Raw genomic sequence first — 20960 nt, forward strand, 5'->3', positions numbered from 1 at the left:
AAGAAGAGACAGTTGCAGCGTAAAGACAGAGAAAAACTCCAGCTTTGTGTCTTTTTCCATCCTAGCTGAAGTCCGGGACAAACTGTGTTCCTTTTCACCTCAATACGAAACGTGTAATATTTTCTCTGAATGCGGGACAATTCAGTTTTTTAGGGGACGGTTGGCAACTCTACTAACTAACCTTGTGAATAAAATAAAGTTCACTATCAGTAACATCATAGCACCCACCCAGCTGTAGAAACTCCGTCATGCTAGCTAGTACGCAGTACAAGTTATTGTAACTGACGGTAAAAACTCAGCACAACAAAAATAAACTCCACCTAAACTTGGTTTATATCTGACCCAGATAGACTGCAGGTCATAACTTCTTACCTGAAGTTCAGTTCACCTGACACTCGGACCAGCGGCCGCTTCGGATCTCTGCTCCTCCTGCCTCCCCTCTCCCTCATCCACCTGGCCTCTTGTGGCAGCTCCGCCATAGCCACCACCAAACAACTGAGTTATTTTTACACATCTGCCAGCTTCTGGCCAATCCATCACCTTTCATTGTTTATACTGTTATAAAAAAAAAAAAGTCATCGGCCCATAAAAACGAAAAATCACCATCAGCCCACTGGACAAATGCCCGGTATGCCCGATGGCCAGTTACTATAGTAACGTGGCGTTACTATAGTATTGTTCTCCTCATATAACTTTTAAGTCTTGTCGCAATTTATATGGCGATCATTGTGGACGATATGATGTGGCACAGACCGAGGCAGTATTTGTATGGAACAGCAGCATTTGAACTGGAGTCAGACTCATGCAATTACAGAATATATGAAGATTAACTGTCTGTTGTTTCTTAAAGCTGTAAAGCCAGAGTATAATAGTCTGTGGGTTTACTCAGAAGAGCTTCCAGAAAGCAGCAAGACAGGTTCTTTTTTGTCAGCCACGTTTTTTCTGTCACTTTCTCTGCTCATGTGCTGTAATGGTGGAGAAAGCGAGACAAAGTTAAAGAGATGGGGTGCTGCTCACACCACAAAGCCACCATCCCAATGTCCCGCTGTCCCTCTTTCTCTGACCCAGTGCTTGTCATTGAGGCCCATTAACTTGGCTCGGTTAGAGAGGCCACTATCGTCCGGGTCAGTCTTTTCGTCAACCCTCAGTCACCAGCACTGGAACAAACCGGAGTCGCTAAGCAACAGCTAATGGAGTAAAGTTGTTGGCGTGTTGACAAGTGGGGCTCCCAGTTTTTTGTTGTTGTTGTTGTTGTTTGTTTGTTTTTTAATTTTGGAGCCCAGTCCTGAAGTAGCTGATACTTTGCAGAGGAGCTCTGAGGCAGAAGTGTGTGCAGAAGAAGAGACGAGACGAGAAGGAAGCAGTTTCATAGAAACTGGGAAAACCAACATGCCCCTCCCCCCCTCATGATCTGTTAATTCTCAGAGGCATTCACAAATGTCTGTACCTGGTAGTACTACTAACAGAACTGGTCAAAACCAGTGTACCACATGAACTTGGCATAAGGTGCTACTTGGTGAAGCCTAATTTAAATAGCAATGTGCTGAGTTTGAACAAGGACAGCTGCAAAGCTGAATCGACCTGCTGAGGCTAAAACACACAAACAAACTCACAACTTGTCAGTATGCAAGCAGGAGACACTGCAGGATATGTCTTGGATCACAAGAGGAGGACACATAAACAGTGAACAGCTGCCTCATGTCAATTTTCTAACCTCCATGGAGAATGCTGTCATATAAAGAAAGCACAGATGTTCGATGATGAAGCATTTTATAGTCTATTCTTTTACTAATTTACTGTTGTTACTTGACATCTGCATGTTAATGTAGATTAATGTAAGATTTATTCAAATTTGCTATGAAGAGCGACACTGTAAAACATAAAGTGGGAATTTAGACTACGTAAGCTCATATTCAGCAGGATTTTTATATCATGCATTGAAGTTGACAGTTGCCTACAGCCTGCGGAGTTGTGCTGCAGAGGCTGTGCAAAGGATGGATAATTCTGAATCCGTACCGCACCAGTTTGTTTCATTGATTAATTGCTCAGCACTGCCTGCTTGTAGCTATTCCTGCGACGCTCAATACACCACTGCAGTTTCCACATCACCTATCGCATTCCAGTTGACCTCAGCAGAGCGCAGTCCATATCTGCCCAGTCATCATACCCAAGTAGAGCAAACAATCAGTCAGATGAGAAGAAATGCTTAATAGGTAGTTTGCTTATTGTTGCTGGTGTAATGCAGATGTTAACAGGTCGGTGTGTTGCCACCCACTGTGCCGGTTACACAGTATTCTTGTGTCAAGAGAACAGGAGCAACAGGGAAGTTAGGTTGGATAATAGTGACCTATTTTATTTAGTTCAGTTTCCTTCTCCTCACAGGCTTTCTTTACCCTTTCCTTACACATCATTTATCTGCACAGACACCCTTCACATTGAGAAATGTACTCACAGTTCCTCCTGGCGTTGTTTTCGTTAAGCACATAATAACTGCATCAACCTGTAATCCTAATTCTCAACACCAGAGTTAGCCTCGAACCAAGTTCTAAAGTAGTAGTTGATGGATTTAAATTTGAAATGTGAGATCTCAATTTCATGTTAATCCATCTAGTTGTTGTCAAGGTATTTTACTAAAAACACAACAACCTTATTGTGGGAATAGAAGAAAGATCAGGAGATACAGGGCTGTTCAAAACGTCATTTATTTATCTGAAAAAGTGTTGATAATGACCGATCATTAAATGGCTCAAAGTGTCAGTGTAACAGACTCGAGGATCATCTAGTTCTGCCTGGGCCCCTTCCTTTCGAAAGCTGAGCTTGTAGATGATTTAACACTAAAATGTTTCATAGATGTCGAAACAAACACACTTGAGGAATGCAGTCCAACATGAAGCTGCTTCTTATAGCGTTAATACTGAAATTGCAATGAAATGTTGCATCATTTTTATGCAGCTGTTATGCATGTAAGTAACAGCTAGTGGAATATTTTTCATGTCTTTGTGCACTAGCCTGTATATAAAACTGGTGATCATTTGCTTTGTGGACTGTTACAATCCTGGTTTTTGGTCATGATCTTTTTGGTTTTTTTGTGGGATTTTTTGGCATCTTTGTTTTAAACTGAACATAATCATTTTAGAGAAGAATGTAGAGCTAGGAAGTTCCATCAGCTCACAGTCCTGCAAAACTAGCTAGATTAGTGCTTCACCTTGATATAAAATGAATTGAAAGCTTATTTAATTAGCAAGACAGGAAGTAATGCACTTACAAAAAAACCTTAAAGGTTTTATTAGAACATTGGAAAAAAAAACATTAGTTACCTGAGAAGTGGCCACACCCGTATGTATGCAAGATTTGCATACTAGTTAAATGTGTAAATTGGCTGGAATTTTAATAAGGGTGCCTTGAGACTGAGTTGCTTTTAAAACTATCTTCAGCTGGATCTTTGTGAACCAGAGAAACTTCAATTCAATTCAATTTTATTTATATAGCGCCAAATCACAACAACAGTCGCCTCAAGGCGCGGTGAACTTCTGTGTTACCTTTATTTTACAACCACAACATTCTAAAATGTGAATCGTTTTATTCATCGTAACACTCTCTGCTGTAATGAATTCATCAGTATAAATGCACAGATCAAAAATGGCCCTACACACATTTATATCAAAATTTAAAGTCATATAAATATATATCTTTCTCATCCAGTTGTCTGTCCACCTTTGCCTGTTACAGGTATCACAGAGACCATCGCCCAGTTGGCCTCGGGCTGGGTGACAGACAGGAATCTTTTCCACAAGTACCATTTCCACAAAGCCTACCTGATCCTGTGTGGCTTGGTCAACCTGCTTTCCCCACTGGCAACTTCTTACATGCTGCTGATGGTCTACGCAGTCTTTTTCGCCATCTTCTGTGGTGGCTACATGGCTCTGCTGCTGCCTGTTTTGGTAAGTGGGATGCATGCATCTCTTTGGAAACAAACAACCTCAATTATCTGTTCCCCATGGTTTCAACACTTTATAAGTTTTTTTTGTAAATATATACAGTGTATATAATAAAATGAAATATATAAATACATAATTCAAAATACCATCCCTGGAATAGACGTGTCATTTAATATATGTTTAAGATGAAAAGGTTCAGTTGGTGCATGTGCAAATAATCAATTCTAGTGTCCTTTAGTCAGTGAACAACAGGTCAGTCTGCAAGGCTGTGCAGGTATACCATTTAAACACTAATGTCAGCATGCTGATATGACCACGGTGATAACAGCAATGCTAACAAGTGTATGTTTTTAAGTCTTGAGTATGAACAGAGCAAAATTCTCCAAAATACTCCAAAAACACTTGGAAATGACAGAACCAGAAAACTAAAATGTTAGTCAACCTCGATGAACAAGTCACGAGGTTTAGACAATGTTTCATCCATGCAATAGGATTAAAATTGTTGCTTTGTTACACCATGCAGGAAAAGATTTCTCAGTGTTTTTCTTTTTAAAAGAAAATGCATGAAAACTATTAATGGTGGTTAAATGCTACATATTCAGTGGTATCTTTGGAATGAAACGCAGGGTGCTCTCTTAGTGTTGTTTGACTTTTTACCAAACTTGCCGCTATCACCCTCACTATACTGTTAGTCTGTAGTTCATTCACCTTGCAAAGTCAGCAATATCAGATTTGTCTGGCAGTTTAAGGGCCATGTAAAGGTGAACTGGCTTAGTAATTAGATTATATCCCACATGGAAAGAAAAACTTTGAAGCAGGTGGTATGAGATGTTTCCTAACTGCTATTATGGGTGGACCAACACATTAAGTCAGTGGGTATCCAGTGTCTTGTAGATATATCACCCCTCAAAACAAAAGCATGAGGACACACGTTTGACCTCACTTGCCAATGGTATGGTCTCAAAGGTCAGGATATATCTATGGGCTGAAGGGATGACGTCCGATTCGTCTTTTTTTTTAGAAAATCTGACTGGAAGAACCAACAGACAGTGACAAACAGATAAAACCAGCCTGCTGATGGAAATTACTTATTTTCCAGGCAAAGGTTTTCTAAGAAAGGAAGATCATAGCAGTAATCTGTAATTTATTGATTTATGAACTAAGAGTCTCTCCAACATAAAGTGCTTATGTGAAGAATGCTGTCACTATTAAACTGAGTGGTTTATCAGCGCAGCGGCGGGGACTATACAACAACTAAATGCAGCTAAAGCTTTTTTTTTTTTTAAGATCAATAATGTTTGAGGAGCAGAATCATGCTGGGTTATTACAGATATAAAGGCACAATGCGGGTTTATCTTTATACATCTACAGTAGAGTGCAAAAGTCTTCAAACAGCATTTATTTCTGTGTCTTGAGCAAGTTTTCCATTCTTTCTGAAGGTCTTTCAAAGTTTTTCGTGGACATTGGCTGTTTTTAACTAATTTTCAGTCCATTTTGATCTTTTTTTTATTTCTTTTAGTAACAAAAAAGAAAACAAAATTATCTACAGCAGATAAACAGTAACTGATAGTCATGTCCTTAAGAAATAAGAAAGAAAAACGGGAAAGACCTGACACACAGCCAGAGAGATGCATCTAGCTCTTCTGTTCACTGAGGCCTCATCAGGAATGATCTCTATGGCATGGTGCCTATCAAGAAGCCATTCTTAAGGAAGTGAAAGAGGGAGGAAAGGCTGAAATATGACTAAATACGCAAGAACTGTACTGAAAATCAATGTCATGAGGTCTTATAGAGTGATCAATCCAAATTTGAAATTTCTGGTGCAGAACATCACCAGTTTGAGGTCAGGAGAGAGGTACAACAGTGAAACATGGTGGAGGCTCTGTCAGCAAAACTTTATCTTGATAGAAAACGATAAAGTCAGAGTTTGGACTCCCAGATCTCAACATTATTAAAGTAGTGTGGGATCATCTTGTCAAATAACAGAACCAAAGGCATCCAAAATCCAAAGAGGAGCTTTGAATATCCTTTAGGAAGCCTGGAGAACTATTCCTGAAGAATACTAAAGAAATTACAAGAAAGCTTATGCAAGCGTATACATAACCTTATGTACTGTATTTGCATTTATGTTTTATGTTTTTTCATATAAAGAAAAGATGGGGGCTCAAGACTTTTGCACAACACTGAAGGTCATGTTTGCTGTACATGGAAATTAGGGACTGCAGAAATAAAAGTGAAGCATTTTTTAAACACATTTAACACATATTCCATTATTTTGAACTGGCTTTTCTATCGTTATCGGGCTAAATTTTTCCAGTTTCTCGCTTTATTTAAAATTGTTGTGCTCTCAAATGTTTGTTGGAAAACCTGTAGTAATGTTCATGGTTTGTAGTGCTGCAGAATGGGCTGTTTAAAATGCAAATAGATGGCAGTGACAAGTGCTTGGTATGTTGTTTTGCCCCGCAGGTAGATCTCGTGGGGTCGGAGAAGCTCAATAACTCCATGGGCTTCTCAATGTTCTTTGTCGGCCTGGGCTGCCTCACAGGGCCTCCTTTGGCAGGTGAGTGATTCACATCTTGGAAAACATTCAAGCATGTTCTGTCTCACTTTTCCAAAGGTACATAATGAGAAACCCATACTGTAACACATAACCATATGTACTACATCTGTATGTGATGTGATGATAGCAAAGATGTTACTTTTGTGTGTGTCTGTGTGCTATTTCTGACATGGAGTGAGTGAATGTGTACATATATACATATATATATATATATATATATATATATATATACATATATATATATATATATATATATATACATACATACATACATACATACATATATATATATACATATATATATATATATATACATATATACATATATATATACATATATATATATATACATATATATATACATATATATATATACATATATATATATATATATATATATATATATATATATATATATATATATATATATATATATATATATATATATATATATATATATACGTATATATATACATATGTGTATATATATATGTATATGTATATATATGTATATGTATATATGTGTGTGTGTGTGTGTGTGTGTGTGTACATATTTTCCTGGGGCCCTGAATTCCTTGTGGTGCTTCCCAAATGTGTGTCAGCCTGTCTGGGTGTATGCAGTCACTGTGGAGTGTGAAAACTGAAACACAGGAGAAAAACAACCTACAGTCAGAGCTCGCCTGGAGACATCGAGACTAACTGGAATTTCAGTTTAAGGAAATGTATACAAAGGTTACAGGGTCAGATTGCATTCTTCATGTCAAACCCTTAGAATAACAGCGATGTATCCATGGTAGGTTTGAGAGAGCTGCTTTGTAAACGGTATTATTGTTACACTGATTTTGCAGCGTAAGATTGTTGCAGAAGTAACATCTGCCTGTGTGCTCAACTGGCAGGCTGTCTCCTTAAATATACAAAATGCTGAATCATAATACAGATATAGTGCCCTAGATTTTTTTCGTCTTCATATGTGTGAGCTACTTCTAGGAAAAATAAATGTATCTGGTAACATTTGGCCCACATTAAAGTGAGAGGCTTTGAACCCACTCACACTGTGTTGAGCAATCCCCACAGAGGAGCTTATGGATTTCGGGAGTTTTAAACGTGAGTAATGGCCCCCTTTATGGCCGTATGGAAATAACGTGTGGCTCTGTTTACTATCCCTTCTGTTTAAACGTTTGGCAAGCCATGGCCCCTGCCTCGGGCTGTAGGGCATTAAAAAAATGTTTTCAAATATTACAGTCAGGATAAACGCTCAAACTTCAGATGGCTGTGTAATGTGTTTACACCTGCCTTTCTGCTCCGTCTCATCTGCATTCGCATGCTTGTATCAAAACGGCTTGTGTAAAGGAAATAAATAGAAATACAGGAATGAAGAAAGTAACAGTTGAGTTGCTTTGTAGTTTATCGTGAAGTCATGACCCTGTTTTTAAAAAGGGAGTGGGGGTGGCCAGAAGAAGAAAACATAATAACTGTATTCACAGATGAACACACAGGCTCTTAACGCATCCTTGTGATCTTTGTGCTTTCTAGGGTTCTTATATGATTACACTCAGACCTACGACTGTTCCTTCTACCTGGCGGGGCTCTGCTATCTACTCTCCTCCCTCTCTCTGTTTATGGAGCCGCTGGCTCAGCGCTGGAAGGCCAAGAGGAAACTGTCCCAGGCCAAAAGAGCAGAAAGCAGCTGTAAGACCAATGGCTGTTTCACCCCTGAGCGCCTGCAGAACGGCGCTGTGTAGGAATTAACTCCAGGGTTCAATCTGGAACCAACGCGCTCACGATGACAGACCTGCCCACTGTTCACCTTGGACTCCAGCTTGAAGTCGGGACCTTGTCCGTTCATTTCAGCGGGAGCATAACGCGGGCTGCACAGCAACACGATGTTTAAGAACTTACAGTAGTCGGGATGTCGATGAGGAAAAAAAATGACTTTTCTGAACCTTCAAAGCCAAAATGTTAGTGCTCTTCAAAATACTTTATCCCCCGGTGTTCTGATGAGAGGCACACCGATTCAAAACTGGAGAAAATCCTTGCGTACAACACCTGCCACAATTTATTATACGCACATATGCAAGCATAACTTATTGGGAGAGAAACATAAAACTGCACTGACTGTGCAGAAATGTTTTGTTGCTTATTACACTGCTCGGAAAGAAGCTCTGCAGTTGAACTCGAAATCCTGTCTTCTGTTGAGTTTCCTTTCTTTTCTTTTTTTTTTGTTATGATCCATGGAAGCACGCATCCATGATAAAGTACTTTTCACCTGATGTCTTTGGGAAGCTTTTACCTGTATCTGGTAAACATTACTCACTGATATGCACTTTGGGCCAGCTTGTGATTATGCTGCATGACATTCTCTCAAGATAGCCGAGATACCGAGCTGCCGTATTATTTCAGCCTGCGCCTGTGAAACAATACATAATCTGTAATACGAAGCCAAAAAGCCTGCATTGCTTCTGCAGTTTAACCGAGAAAATGTATCTCTTTGCTAAGTTGATTATTGTAGGCGTGTGGTTTACTGGTGTACTCACTTTGAGACTCGCAGTGGCATTCTTCATTTTTCCAAACACTTTTTTTGTCCGTTCAGTATTTCAGCATCTTTTTATGATGACACAAAATTCAGTCTTGTTGACCTTTTTCTCAGATGTTTGAGCATCATGCTTTCAGGTTTTTTCCCCCGACAGAAATTGTTCTGCTGTGCCTGTCACCTCTGGATTTTTTTTTTTTTTTTACCACATTCATACTTATTTTCAGTTGTGCACAGATGCTAATGGTGGCATTAGCTCAGTTTTTCATACCTTTCATGGCTTTCCTGGAGTCACATGAGAAGTTTTATGCTTTTTAGAGCCCAGGAGTTTTCATGGGTGTGCATTGTGCCGTGGGAGGGTCTTCAGACAGCTTGAGCATTTAAGGGCTGCAGGACGTTTGCATGAAACGCAAGCTGCTTGTGGGGCGTTCACTTACCCCAGCTCTTTCACTGTTGTCATGCAAAGTAGCCCTTTTAAAGCTTTTACACATCGGCTCCTTTTAGCAGTAAATGCATCTGCTGAAATGTTTGTCCCTTATTTTTAACTGACATTTAGGCTGCTTTCAGCACTGCAGGCTGACACTTTAACTGATTCTACTCAAATGTCTATTGAACTATTTTAACCGACATTCAGCTGCTGACATTACTCACCTAATACTTTCACACCGTACTCTTCAGCTATCTTTATTTTATTTTTTACCGCTTTAATCACTCACTATTTGCTTATAACTTTCTTATGTAACAATGCAAATTATTATTCAGTTGCTTTCTCCTGTGAAGTAACTTGTTTTACTGGTCAGTAAACTGAGAATTCAGTTGCAACACTTTGAGTTCGCCTAACCTCCTTTCGGTGCTTCAAATACAGTTCAGACTTACTTCATCTTTTTTGATCACATAGGATATTTTAATCTTTTACACAGTGATTACAGCTGCAATCTTCTGAAGTACTTTCTTCAGATTTTTTAAAAATGTATTAAATTAGAACCTTAGGTAGTTTATAATTATATAAGGAAACAACTTTCTCCTTTTCTAGGTCACTGATGATGACAAAAACATTCAGATGTCAGTTATCTTTAACTTGTCAGCACACGCTCATGAGCTGTTCTATGCAAATGCAGAGAGAGAGATTTTCCTTTGGTAAATGCGCACATAAACACATGTTTCCTTCTCTGCAACTATCACCAGCTCCCGAAAGCCTGTTGTTCAGTTAAGGTTTCAGTGTTTTCTATGTCGCAGTTAGACTGAGGAGTGATGGAGCCGACGAGCTCCCCTGAACAGCAGCATTTTGTTCTTGTTTTGTTTGTTATTTTGTCATCCTTGTACGTCCTTGTATGTCTCTGACCAACTGTGTTGATAGTGTAATGTTGACCATGTAAATGCACAGTGCCACAAGTGGACTGTTTAAAACTGTTGCCCAGTCTTTACAGTGCCTGCAGGCAGCCAGTGAATGGCAATGCAACTTCTAATGATATTGTATTTGTACATGGGAGTCTTAAATCTTTTTTTTTTTTTTTTATTGTAGAGAGGGTTTTGTTTTGTTCTTTGTTTTCAGTGGATTCCTTGTTTTTCACCACTGTTTGCCTTACAAGGTAATGTATCTTTTACTAACTTCCTCTGATATCAGCCAAAGATCACATTAGAAAAAACCTTCAACTTGAAGCTTATTGCTGGTTAAAAATGTACGTATTTTAAACCACTATGACCACCCACTATTCAGTTATTTTTAATGTCTTAATTGAATCGTGCGCTTTGTTTTGCTGCCCTCGTGTGGCTGAATGAGGCTTTTGCTCAAAGAATGCTGTCTCAATTAGTACCAAATTATTCCCCCTCAACTCTTTTTCACAATACTGAGCGAGGTTCTTTGTATTGTTTCTATAACAGCAGTCATGCACAAAGGCTCTTTTGGCTCACGAGTTGCATTCACCATCAGTATGCTTTTGTGATTTAGTTCCACTGACTATTTTGTACTATAATGCATCTTTTATGAAAAGTATTTGATGCTTTAAAGGTAGATTTGGGTTAGGGATCATTTTACTTGCTAGTTATCTGGATATGTTAAGAAGCTGTACGCTTAAACAATATCCATGTGCCGTTTGATGACATTTGATTGGATGCTTTTGTTGCAGCAAACACATTATTCGGTAAGGTACTTATTTTAAATTCCTGACTCTCACTCCTGGATTTTTTTTTTAACTGATTGACTTTAGGAGATATGGTTAACCAATCATAGATTTCTGGTTCTAAGCCAGTAGAGTTCATTTTTAAGCGCTGTAACAGTGTGCAGGTCAGCTGTAATAAACTGATGTGTACCTCAGTCTGTTATTGTGTGATTCAGATGACAAACTAACACCAGGCCAAGAAACACAAGTTTTAACAAATAAACTTGTTTTATTGACACATTATCAGGACGTGCTAAATAAGAATTACACTCATTTTCCTAAATACCAGATATTCATCTACAGCTGTCACAGATTTCATGCTACAGCTACTCACAACATACGGGGTACTTACTGCAGATGACACCTGGTGGTGTGTCAAGTATCCTGGGAACAAAGAGCTGTCCAGCTGAACCCTGAGAGGAAAAAAAAAAAATACAAACATGGTTTCACTCATAAAAGGTGCAAAATGATTGCAAACTTTAACACTTTAAAGTGTGTCAGGTGAAAAAAAGAAAAGAAAAAAGTAATATTAGAAACACTTATCAAGAAATAGGAAATCTCACCAGCATAAAATGCTAATATACAAATTGGTGCTTAACACTACAACGAACTACACTGCAGTCAGCATGGATACTACAAGCAAGTATGAATATGTGGTTTTTGTGGCCATAACAGCAAATCAGATCATCTTTTAACAATAATGTATTAACAAGGATATCATATCGTACCTCGGTCTTAGAGATTTATTTCACAGTGTTATACTTCGCTTCAGATTATTTGCAAAAATACTTATGTACAAAAAAGGTGTTTGCAAACATTGATTGCACAAAATCATGTAAGTAGTGACACTATAACCAGAGTCAGTATAGTTGGATGATATGCAGTGCTTAACAGAGTTTTGACTGCACGTGATAAAAAATGAGAAAACAAATATTTTAGAAATCTGTCTAAAAAAACGTTTTTTAAAAATTATGTCTTGTTTGTTTTTGTTAACAAACTGAATTCATGTTTTTATGTCCAAATTTGAGAAGTCAGAAATTAATCAAGTATAACATTCAACCACTAAAACTAATTCTTAATCAAAAGTTAAAAAATAACATCATGTGCTTAATTTTTTGAATTCATGGATAAAAATAACAGGTACATTTTAACTATTAAAATATTTTGTGCATACTGCTGGATTAACCATTACAGAAACATTTAAAAAAATATTATGTTAATTACCAAAACTGTTAATTTAGTTGTGGCATGAACCTTACACTGGGTGGTGGTCTAATAAGCTGCATCGGTTTCAGCAAATAATCTTGGAAATGTGTGAATCTGCAGAATTCCTTCTCTCAAAAAGTTAAAAACTTTATACAGCTGTGATTTAAATAATCTTTCTATTTGTGTAGATTTTTCTATAATTGGGAACATTTAAAAAACAACAACAACAGAAGAAAACATTACCAGCTATGATCTTGCTGCTGACCTGTAAGATACATTAGTGTAGAGTGATACCTAATAACACTACTGCACTCTGCTTTCCATTAAACAGTGTCCTATTTGACAGTATCTGAGCTCACTGTTTCTGTTTCTATTTACACAGCCTCAAAAAAAACACGCACTGAAGTTCTGACCACAGATTGGACTTTTTATTTTTACTAGCTTCAGCTGCTCTATGTTGGATTTAGAGGATCTGGGACTAGATCTCTGCAATCAATCAATTAATTTTGCTTGTTTTTATTAACTGGAGACTATAATAAATTAAAGGTTTCTGCATGCATAATCATTAATATTATCTATGACAGAAAGTACTCTTAAAAGGAACTACAGTGATTTGAAACAATTTTGGAAGAAGTATTTAACAACAAGTATTATAAAATACAGATTATAATTACTCATTCACTAGTGTCTGCATCTCACTGGTAAAGGTGGGGCTTACATTTAGTTATTTTATATTCCTATACATCAATAAAGTGTTGTTTCACTTGTAATTTAGTCAGAGTAATTAAGATCTGCACAGGAATCCGCAACTACAGGTTACAAATGCAGTCGAGTGAAAAAAAAAAGGTCTCTAAATCTCGTATGAGCATACTGATACATACTCAAAGCACCTCAAATTTCATACTAAAGGATTTGTTCAATAATGCATTCATTTATCACCAATGCTTAAAGCCATCTTTTGCCACACAATAAAAGAATGAGATCCTTATAACTGAATTTATACCAGTAACTTCACAGAGCACAATATTAGTGTTGCCTTTAGTGCCTGACAATCAGTGACATGATTGATCTCTGAAAGAATGATATTGACCTGAAAGCTGCAGAAACAATACCCAGGATTTTGTACGTGATCTAGAGGTGTGGCAGTTGCAGTAGCCTAACAAGCAAATGTTTCCACATAATTTATTAAATTTTAATTTGCAATTGTTGATCATTTGGGACAGTTTATCTTTTTATTTAGCTTAATCTTAAAACTGGCGACGGTCAGCGCAGCACTGTATTCTCATTCTGTCCTACATGCCCTTTGGGATTCATGCCAATTGTCATTAAAGAAAAATAACCCCAGTAATGAAAATCACCGTGCTGCTGTCCATTTGTTATTGGAAAACGTGAGGTGTTGACACTCAATACTCACCACTGCTGCCAAAGCCAACGATACAGACCTGGCAGGCAGCGCTCGGTCACCTTACTCACCATCGTGCTGTCTCTGTACAGCAGTTTTAGTGATAGCAGCTCTGTATGGTGTCAGGTAGATGGTGAGAGAGGAAAGCAGGTGCTCCGTGGTCCTCAAGATGGCAATGTTTCTCTAGTGAAGCAAGGGCTCATCCTCAGCACAGAACACAGCATTTGCTTTCACACTAACATGACTATAACAGGTTGTTGGGGGAAATGGAAGCTTTCTTTCCTCTTTTTTTGTCTACAGCGGTCTTAAACTTATAAAAGGGAATTGTCAAAATAAACAAGTCTCCTAGATGAATTTGGGGAAGTGGTGAGGTGCATCGTAGATTCCTTCCAGCGATGCAAAAAAAGGGTAAAGGATTAGGCCTGCTTGTGTTTCAGCTCCATGCAGCAGCAGCAGACCTCGGGTGATGACGGCATACGACTTCAGAAAAGCAAACGAGCTTCCTCACTCGTCTCCTCGGAGAGAGTTCAATCAGAGGAGAACACAAACAATATTCCTAGCTGAGGTTTGGCCCAATCCTCTTCCCTGATACAAACATTTAGTCAAATCAACTCATATAACTGGGCAAAGTGTAATAAAGACAATCAGCCCAGTGGTTCAGCTTGGCCTCTGCAGTGAGAGTGACAGCATGAACTGTAGATGCTATGGAAATTTCAGAGCGGCGTCGCCCACAATCTCCCGAGTGGAGTGTGCGACGGAGGTGATGAGCTTCCCTCGCCTCGTATTCAGACCCAGGAACACTGCACATGAAACCTTTAGAGTAACGACCACAGGAGACAACAGGATACTGGCACGTGCCGCCACTGCAAACTGGACTCTGGCTCCTCGATCCTGATCAGTCATTCGCATGCCAACAGGAACAGTTGAGGACATAAGCAGGAATCGTGAGGGAGGAAGTAATTTAGGCAACTGAGGAGGTCAGAACTGGCCTGCAAGTAAGCAGCAATCCTCACTCGAAATGGGGGTCTCTCTTCACTGGTGCTAAAACTGCAAATCGTCTCCCCTCTCGTGTGCAGAAACAAAATTTCAAGTGACAACTCCTTTTTCGAAACACAATAAGGTACGGGCAGCTCGTTTCTTCAATTCACTTCCATCGAAGAAACATGTTTCCCTTCAAATGAACAATTTATTGATAATCGGTCACATTAAGTGCCCAAATGCACTTGCAGGTATGTGAACAGCTTCGCATGGGCTCTACGGATTTTCCTTCCCCATGACATCAAAGTGTACATTGCTCAATTTTTCCATTTTAAACAGAAGTCATCACAGGTGCAGATGGGCTACACAACTTAAAAGCTGCCTCATCAGTGAGGACTCACAACCACCAGGGTGCCTTCTCTGCAGAGGTTTTCAGCTCTGTGCTCGTCTCCTCAAGAGTCCAAAGCCGCAGTGGGTGTGATGTTCACATATACAACAATTTTCTTTTCTTTTTTTCCCCCCCCACATATAAATGTTTTCAATACATATTAAACCAAATTCAGCAAATTATAGTGCATGGCAGGTTACTACTACATGGCAAAACTACACTGGCAAAACAAAACAGGGTAGGCCTTGGGGAAAAATAAATAAATGTTGGCAAGCGTGAGTGAAATACTGTCAAATTTAGACTGCTAAAATAAAATCAACATTAACTGTTAAGATACCTCTAAAACTATAAAATTGCACAGACCTACTTACTGTACAAATATTAGGTTTGTACTGGCATATTTAATATTATTATTATTGAAGGACCTACTGGTTTTAGGGTAAATAAATGAAGCAGTCTGTCAAATCAACACAAAATCCTCTAAGCTTTTTATCCATTACTATTATACTTTTTCATAGTTCACATTTTCACAACCATTTCTAAAGACAGGGATGCACAAAATAAAATATTTTGTGAAAAAAAAAAAATGTTAGTAGCTGTTTTTTTGTTTTGTTTTTTAAACTACGCTATGTGTAATGGGCTGTTCCCTTGAAAATAAATTCTGTTAGTATTCAGCATTTCATACAGAGTTGACATGACCATTTAGCTTTACCAGTGGACTCACACTGAGTTCATTGTCTATCTTGCAATTTTGGCGTTCCAATTCAGAGGAGTACAAGACAAATACACCTAAACCCAAACAACAAGCCTGAACATAATCTGTACTTTTGTTCCAAACTGAATTTCTAATGCAATTAAACTGAGCTGTATCTAGGAAAGTTGAATCTGCTGACCTTCACAATGTTTTCCAGTTTTCAAAATCCACAGCGACAGACAAGCATGAGCATCGTAACACTTAAAAGGCATTGCACAACTCTTCCTCAGTGAACCACACTTCATTTGCCTGACTTTTTGTTAAGGATGAAAATAAATGAGAGATGGGACAACGCTGTAATGTGGTGGGTGAGAGAAAAATTGTGCAACATGTTTTGACCTTGAAATGTAACCAGAGATAGTTCACCGACCCTCTAACACAAAAAAAGAAAAGAAAAACAATTCAAATCGCGTTTGTCTCCCTTCATCAAAAAGTGGTAATAGTAGACATATTATTGCACTGCAATTCAAAGCTTTGAAAAAAAAATTTGTATTTTCTGAAAGCCTGGTGCAAATATCAGGACACAATAACAGCACCTGTTTGTCTAATGCATGACATTATAATAGAAACATGTCTTCTTCTGTTACTGTTAGCGCCCTGTGGAAGGTGAGGTTTCAACACAGAGTTTGTGGTTCGATTTTAAATGGAGCTGTTATTGTGTCCCCTTCTTAAACTTCTAACGCTCCTGCTTTTTCTTTTTTCCTTTTTTCTGTTGCAGACCTGGATGGCTAACATTTTAAATCTGCAAATGAACTACAAAGAAAAATATAGTCTGCATGACTTCTCTGTTCATAAATTAAGCTTACTAAACTTTAACCGCTTTACAGAATTTTGGCTAAATTACTGCAGATTGATGATTGTGACTGACACCTCTGAAAAGTAACTTCAGAAACACACATACTTTTAGCTTTGCAGGGGGGCACTGTTTGTCCTTTAAGTGGTTTACATGGTAACATAACACTCAATAACCATACTAGTGTACTCCATGATGCAGAACACACAGCATGCAATAGTTACTGACATACAGCAGATCCTTTTTTTTTTTTTTTTTTTTTTTTTTAATTCCATTTGAATTTAGTGTGTTTTGTTTCTTTAAGATGCTCCGCGGACCACAATCATGACTAGATAGTCCTCTTCACTTTTTGCCAGAGCTTTGGCAGAGGAATCCAGGAACTGCTGGGAGAAATCACAGGGAGGGAAAGCATGAAGAACCCCTGTGTTGTCTTTATCTCTGCTTCCTCCCACAGGCAGGCTGATGACTCCAGCCGCTTGTTTTTGGTTGAGGTAGGACACCAGGTTGCGAAGCGGCCGCTGAGTTGAAGCTGCAGGGTCAGATGAAGATGCATCCTCTGTGGTGCCGGGAACCGCCAACAGGATTGCGTAGCCGCCCGGACCTGCCACCTTGATGCGCCGAGACACCTCGTCGAGCTTGGGCTGGTCCAGCCGGAGTCGCTGCGTGATCTTTAGCTCGCTCACTCGCCTTCCTGTAGCGCTGTCGACAAGCAGGTCGCTGGCGACGTTGTGGTCTCCCTCTAACAGGTGCATGTTGGCTGGAAAGTTGCTGTTCTTCAACAATAGCATACCATGCCAGGCCAAACTGAGTTTGGTGCCATCCAGCTTGGATGGCTGGCCTCCCTTTGAGCTGCTCTCAGAACGTTCTCTCTTGGCTGGTCCTTTGCCACCATCGATTGCCTTGCGCTTGCGCTCTCCAACTGCTGAAATAATGTTGCTTGAAAGTCCCTTATCAGACAGACTCTGGCTTTTGGGCCTTCGGTCTGACACGCTTCTTTCAAGGCTGCTGTGGCGTTCTGTCGCAGGAGAGGCTCTCTCGCCCCGCAGGGGGCGTTCTGAGTCACTAAAGCGCCCCCCATCTCTGCTGCTGCCTCCAGGACTGGCATCTGGAGAAGCACGTCTGCGTCTTACTGTCCTCTCAGTGCTGTCAGGGGAGTGGTCTATGTGGCGTCCGTCCTCCAATATACGCCGCTTTCGAGCAGGCTCTCGCCCCTGCAGCTCTCTTTCCAAAGACCAGGGCTCACGAGTTCGCCTCTCACGGTCCAAATGCTCCAGAGGCTCAAAAGGTGAGGCACGTACTCGCTCGCGAATAGCAGGATTGGGCCAGTCAGTTCCAGGAAACAGCTCTCTCTCCCTGAAGTGAAGCGGCGGTGGAGTTCGTTCCCTGACCCTCAGTGGTTCAGGTGTGGCACGGTGGACAAATGACTCAGCCACCATGTCAAATGGTGGTATTGGGAGAGGCTGCAGGAACTGCTGCTGATAACGATGTTCAGTGTCTGCAAAGTCCACTCTAAGTCTTCTCTCTGGACCTCCCAGTGGGAAGCCTCTCATGTGTGTGCATGCTGCTTGTGCAGCATCTAAACTTTCATACTGAATATAGGCCCAAGTGTCCCCTTTTCTGTAGTCAATGGTCCTTATAGTGCCAAAGCGATCAAACTCTCTTGCCAAGGCAGCTAAGGGCACCCAAGGTCCAAGACCACCCACCCACAGGCGCGTGGTTGGTGTTGCTTTCCCATAGCCTATTTTTATGGGATTGCGGCCCACTATTTTACCAGACATGCTAAGCTTAGCACGATGAGCCATGTCAAGATTCTCAAATTTCAGAAATCCATACGTGCTGGTTTGCCCCCGTGTTGGTCTCTTAATGTCCACTTCTGTTATGACTCCAAACCTGTCAAAGGCCCTCCTGAGGTCTGCTTCTGTGACAGTTATATCCAGATTGCCTAAAAACAACGTCCTGTTAGCTCTTTGGTCATCTTCTGGAGAAATAAAATCCTCTTCTCGGAAAGCTGCCCGTTCTGCAATGAAGGCTGGGCGTGCTCTGGCTTCAAACAGAGCGAACTCCCTATCCCGCTCCAGTTCTCTCGGCAAAGGTGGGGGTGGGGGTGGAGGAAGCCGTCCCAAGGCTAGCTGCTGCAGCCGGTAGTCTCTATATCCCAGCCCGGTGGGCGAGAGGGGTCTCTGCAAATGTCTGTGGCTTTGAGCCGCACCGTACACGTCTCTCTCCACCGGAGACCGACTTCTCCTCCGGTTGATGTAGACCGCCTCGATTTTCAGCGGCCGGTCGTACAGCACCAGCCGTCCCCTGGCGTGCTTAGCCGCTCTGGCGTCCTCCGGCTTCCTAAAATTTACGAAGGCTATCCGCTCGTCGTTGCTACGACCTATCTTGACGCTCACATCGCCAAATTTTTTAAATTCGTGAAAGAGTCCGTCCTCGATGTCCTCGTCGCTAAGCTGAGTGCCGAGGTCGCTGATTTTAAGCGTTTTGTACTCACTCTCTGTGCTGGGTGGCTGCAACCGCGGCTCACCCCGAGAGGTGGTCCTTGGTGAGGCTAAATCCAGCGTCAGGCTCAGGTTGTGGTTTTTGCCCACGGAGCTCGCTGCAGCGGCGGCGGCAGCTGCAGACTGACAACTGTGATTATTTCCAGTCCGGCTGTGACCGTCGAAATCTCGGTCTCTTTTTTCCCCGAGGAGACTCCGTCTTGTCGAGCCGCCGTCGCCTTTGGACGAACTGTTTCCATTATTACTCCCACTGGAAACGGACAGAGCCCCCATTTTCTTGCTGGTCGGATGGCATCCTCCCCTGTCTCGAATATCGTCCAGGGCCCGGGAGCGTTTTTTAATCGGCGACCGCTCTTTACCTTTCATTTCGGCCCACTCGGTGTCGACCGTCGGGACACTTGCTCTTCCTTGGTGCGATTTTTTTCTGCAATTTAATGCAGAAATTTACTGAAGTGAAAAACAGGTTTATTCACTGACCCTGCGGCAAAACAACAACAGTCGCCATTTTGTAAAGATTAGCTCGAAGACCCACCCCTTCGTTCTGATTGGTTAGAAAGTGGGTGGGAAGCTTTAAAGCGCACGTCAATCACCCAGCGGCAGGCACTATATTTTTTATATTTTCTTAATAAATTGAGTATAAAATAAAAAACGAATAAATAAGTTATCGAAATTGTTTGTGTTTGTTTAAATATAAACGTACATTTTACTTTATTTGTATTTTGTATTCCTTTGAAATTTCAGAAAAGCTTTTACCTTATTAAGACACTTGCATTGTCATATTATATTTTTATTTTGTTGAGCTGTATGCTATTCTACTTATTTAAATAAAAGTGGCCTATTTGTTAGGTCTAAATGGCTGCACCTTAAGACTTAAGATAAATCTTATTGCTTATATCACAACGCCAGTTTCTGCTGTCCATTCACTGTTAACTGTAGCATAATACTGTGGGCAGGTTTTGTAAGAATATTATTCATTTCGTTTTTCCCGGGAGGTGAGACTTAATTATGGTGTCGGGGCCAGCAGATAATCCTTTTATCTTCAATTAGATCCAATACCACAAGATGGCAGTATTGAACAGAAAGTGCAGCAGCCCACTCCCCTTAGCGTTGAGCGGAAAGGGCCTTTCCTGGCAACTATATGAGCAAATCAAGCTGCTGATATTGACTAATATCTGCTACAGTGTAGGCCACATGTAGCAGTAGATATTACAGCCTTTTCATGGAGACGATTAAAACACTTTAGTTTTTAAGTTGAAAGCATCACAACCTACTAATGTCTGCTCTTTAATGTCTCACAGTATTTCCCCATTTTTTACAAGTCATGCTTTGGCTCAAATCAAGCACTGCTGTTTGCACTTCGGCACAAACATTTTATATTCTGAATATTTGATTTTCTCGAATGAACTGCCAAAACATTTTTCCTAGCGATAAAATTTTGGAAGCAGCCTTGACAAACTGCTGAAACCGAGTCAATCACACAGTGCACTACTTTGTTTACCTTAGTGGGATATGTTAAATAAAAGTAGCTTATCTGTTGTGTCTCAATAGCTGCACCTTGAAGCCAAGATCAATCTTGTTGAGATCAAAGCTCAGAGCAGTGGCCAGCAGTCAGCTTTACAGACTTTAATGAGCCTTAAATCATATTTTTTTAGTCAAATAATGAGGCCGAGGGTATACTAGCTTCCAGGCTCTTGTGACAGTCTACAGCTAGCAACCGTGACATACTGAGTGATGATTAGCTCTAGCATTGT

The 20960-nt window shown here is 40.3% G+C and overlaps 2 protein-coding genes across 4 annotated transcripts in view; one reads left to right on the top strand and one right to left on the bottom strand.

The window, feature by feature from the left end:
• slc16a4 (solute carrier family 16 member 4) overlaps positions 1–11342 on the top strand; it is a 31879-nt gene extending 20537 nt beyond the window's left edge. For all 3 annotated transcript variants that reach the window (XM_086276517.1, XM_086276518.1, XM_086276519.1), the window contains 3 exons: positions 3730–3941; positions 6405–6498; positions 8032–11342. In XM_086276517.1, coding sequence (XP_086132643.1) covers positions 3730–3941; positions 6405–6498; positions 8032–8240 — 515 coding nt within the window. In that variant the 3' untranslated portion in view covers positions 8241–11342. The remainder of the gene's footprint in view (positions 1–3729; positions 3942–6404; positions 6499–8031) is intronic.
• A 3619-nt stretch (positions 11343–14961) lies between these two features.
• On the bottom strand, positions 14962–19802 carry rbm15 (RNA binding motif protein 15). Its single transcript, XM_086276515.1, has one exon. It carries the CDS (start codon positions 19573–19575, stop codon positions 17008–17010), a length of 2568 nt encoding a protein of 855 aa, XP_086132641.1. The 5' UTR covers positions 19576–19802; the 3' UTR covers positions 14962–17007.
• Between the last annotated feature and the right edge of the window lie 1158 nt (positions 19803–20960).

Source organism: Aulonocara sp. 'chitande type north' Nkhata Bay, linkage group LG20 (assembly GCF_057382095.1).
Source record: "Aulonocara sp. 'chitande type north' Nkhata Bay isolate Kocher_YH1m ecotype deep benthic linkage group LG20, A_spYH_male_GT1.1, whole genome shotgun sequence".
In the NCBI taxonomy this organism is placed as follows: Eukaryota; Metazoa; Chordata; class Actinopteri; order Cichliformes; family Cichlidae; genus Aulonocara; species Aulonocara sp. 'chitande type north' Nkhata Bay.